Source organism: Magnolia sinica, chromosome 8 (genome assembly GCF_029962835.1).
Source record: "Magnolia sinica isolate HGM2019 chromosome 8, MsV1, whole genome shotgun sequence".
Classification (NCBI taxonomy): Eukaryota; Viridiplantae; Streptophyta; class Magnoliopsida; order Magnoliales; family Magnoliaceae; genus Magnolia; species Magnolia sinica.
The window spans coordinates 42,700,757-42,704,117 of NC_080580.1; the positions used below are offsets into that span (position 1 = coordinate 42,700,757).

The 3,361-nt window shown below is 49.0% G+C and overlaps 1 protein-coding gene across 1 annotated transcript; it reads right to left on the bottom strand.

Moving 5' to 3' along the window:
* Positions 1–618: 618 nt before the first annotated feature.
* Positions 619–1,605, bottom strand: LOC131254244 (uncharacterized). Its single transcript, XM_058255237.1, has one exon. It carries the CDS (start codon positions 1,603–1,605, stop codon positions 619–621), a length of 987 nt encoding a protein of 328 aa, XP_058111220.1.
* Between the last annotated feature and the right edge of the window lie 1,756 nt (positions 1,606–3,361).

Here is a 3,361-nt window from a genome sequence, read left to right on the forward strand (position 1 = left end):
CTTCACAAGGACCACATTCGCAATCCAATCGGGATAATGTACTTCTTCTATGAATCTGGCGTCGAGTAGAACAAAGACCTCGTTAGCTATTGGTTCATATCGTTCGGCGTCGAACGACCTTCTCTTCTGCTTAACAGGTCTGTGATCCTGATCCACGTTCAGCCTGTGCTATATGACATCCGGAAAAATTTTGGACATATCTTAGTGGGACCATGCGAAGACATCCCTATGTTGTCGTAGGAAGGCTAGTATTCCAAGCCACTGTTCAGAGTTCAACGCTGTCCCGAGTTGAACGGTTCTGCTTGGATCATCTTCATCAAGCGGTACCTTCTCTAGGTCTTCCACAGATGAGCCTTCCACAGGCCCTCTGGGGTCCAGTATATTGATGGTGAGTGATTGCTTAATTGAACCTTTTTTTACTGTCATTGCATAACATCTCCAAGCTTCCCGCTGATCGCCTCGGAGATAGCCTATTCCATCCTTAGTGAGGGATTTCATCATCAGATGATACGTGGAGATGGCTGCTCTCATGGAATTGAGAGAAGGTCTACCTAGAATGATGTTGTATACTGCTGGTACATTGACAACTAGGAAGTCCACCATAAGTGTGATTTGATGTTATACTTCTCCCACAGTCACCGGGAGGGAGATGGCTCCTTCGGAGATCACTCTTTCCCCGGCAAAGCCGTGCAGTGGGGTCTTCATAGGCTTGAGATGAGACCTCGGAATCCCCATTCTTTCAAAGGCTTCGGAATACATCGTGTCGGCTGAGCTCCCGGTGTCAACTAAGATGCAGTATACTTTATGGTTCGCTATGGTCATAGTAACCACTAGGGCATCGTCATGTGGATGCTGGATTCTACGTGCGTCTTCTTCTGTGAAGGTTACAGTGCATGGGCTGATGTGGAGTTCTTTACTGGGTCGCCTGGTTAAATGGACATAATGTTCCAGGTTAGGCTTCTGGGAATGGGTTTTCCGCGCCCTATTCAATTCTCCTCCACCAGACGAACCTCCGAAGATGGTACGGATTTCAGCGGGCTCTTTCGTGATATTATTTGGCCGCTCTCGCTCTCTTCCTTCTTTTCGAGCCGCTTTTCTCTCTTTGGTGTCTCGACGCAGGTGTCCGTTCTGAATAAGGGCTTCAATCTCATCTTTGAGATCCACACAATCGGCCGTATTGTGGCCGTGATCTCGGTGGAATCGGCAGTACTTACGCTTATCTCGGTGATCCGAGTCGGCCCTCATACAAATAGGCCAATTTAGCAGTTTTTCTCCCCGAATGTCTAGTAGAATCTGCTCGGCAGACGCGTTAAGGGGGGTGTAGGAATGAAATTTTCCTTCCGGCCTTTTATTCGGAAGACGATTGTGAGGGGCGTGGTCGTCGGTCCCCTTGTTGGACGGCTGGGCTTCCCCATTCCTAGGCCTCTTCCCTTTATCATTCATCTCTGGCACTTGGACATTTTTACGGGCATTGGAGAATTCTTCCGTGTTGGTGTATTTTTGAGCTCGGGCGACTAGTTCAGCCAGCGTTTTCGGCTGATTTTTTCTAATGGAGAAAGTGAATTTCCCTTCTCTTAGCTCGCTGAACACAGCAACGAGTGTCATTTTGTCATCGTAATCCTCTATCAACAGTGTTTCCTCGTTAAAGTGGGCGATGTAGTCTTTTAATGACTCATTCGGCTCTTGTTTGATAGTGAACAGATCGGTGTTGGGTTTCCAACTTCTCTTACCACTTATGAATTGGGTAAGGAATAGTCGGCTCAACTCCGTAAAGGAACTGATGGAATTTGGTTTGAGCTGCCGATAGCAACTCCAAGCGGAACCTGTAAGCGTGATCGAGAACCCTCAGCACATCATGGCGTCGGTCGCTGTCTGGATCTGCATCCACGAGCGATAGGCTTCCACATGCTTGGATGGGTCTCCAGACCCAGAATATTGAATGACGGGAGGTATACGGAACCTCTGGGGCATCACTTCGCTCATGATTTCCGAGGTGAAGGGAGGCTCGGTCTCTTCCATCATTGCCTGAACGGCGGTAGGGACTGTCGTCAGTTGTTGTTTCTTTTCCAGGGCTAAGAATTTGTTGTTGAGCTCCGTGAACCGTTTCTCCCACGGGTCCTTATTTTCTACTATGATTTCTCGGGTGTTTTCTGTTTCCGGAGTTTTCCTTCCCCTCCTCCGTTCTAGCCGATGGCGGAGATCCGTCGGAGGGTCCCCAGGTTTAGCCAGGGTCTCATACTTCCCGACACAGAGTGAGTTTTCATGACCAGATCGATTACTTCAGGAATAAGATTCTCCTGAGCTGGGCACAGTTGTGGCTCTTGTTGTTGCTTCATCCTATTCACCTCGTCACGTAGGGCTTGTATCTCGCCCTGCATGGCGCGATATTTACTTGTCCGATTGCAAGAGCGCTGGGAAGGCCCCGGGGCTGATTCTGCATGAAATAGTGAGGAGGAACGAGTTTGCTCATTCGGCTCCAATTTGGCAACTACCTCTTTCTTCTTCCCTCTAGCCATTACTCTTGAGAATAGGAACCTGACCTTTTGTATCAGATTCCCACAGACGACGCCAAAAATGTTGAGGACGAAATCTGGATCGCCCTCCACTTCACTGTTGATGACAAAATCTAGATCACCCTCTGCTTCGTGCTCCTCGAATGAACCCTGGTCCTACACAAAAGGTGAGCATAGGAGACCCTGGCTAAGCCTGGGGACCATCCGATGCCTAAGTCATGGTAAGGGAATCAGGGTCGTCTAAGTTGACAAGTAGAGAGAGAGTACCCGTTCTCACGCCCCTATAGCAATGGAGTCTTATTGTATTTATACCTGACTGTCGGACCGTCGAGGTCCGTCAATCTATGCGCAATTCACTCAATCAGTGCGATTTTCGGATCGTGGGGATATTGTGCGCAATTCGACGATCGTGTAAGATATTATGCACATCATGCATATCTGCAAGCGAAGTAACCGGCCATGTCCACTTATGGTAGTTTCTAAGCTTAGCTCATAGAGTGCCTACTTTGGGGTCCGGCCTCGGCTCGGCCCTTTTTGGCAGATGAGGCTTCAGTCAGAGTGATTACAGGCCTTCGTCGAACAGTGGCCGCGTTTGCAGTCTGAGCCGAGTTGGTGGACTTAGCCTTTCACCAGTTGTGTGTTTCGAAAGACTTCTTTCACGAGGTCCGAGGCGAAGCGTCGGGCCTACTTTATTAAGTCGAGTTTCCTCCTGGCCATTAGTCTCAAGGCCGAGGCACCTCTGCGCCTCATTGATGAATCTTTCAGTTGTGGACGTCGCAGGAAGTAGTTATCTGTTCGATGACGTTGGCCCTCGGAATTATAAGGGGCTCAGATCTTCCCATAACATA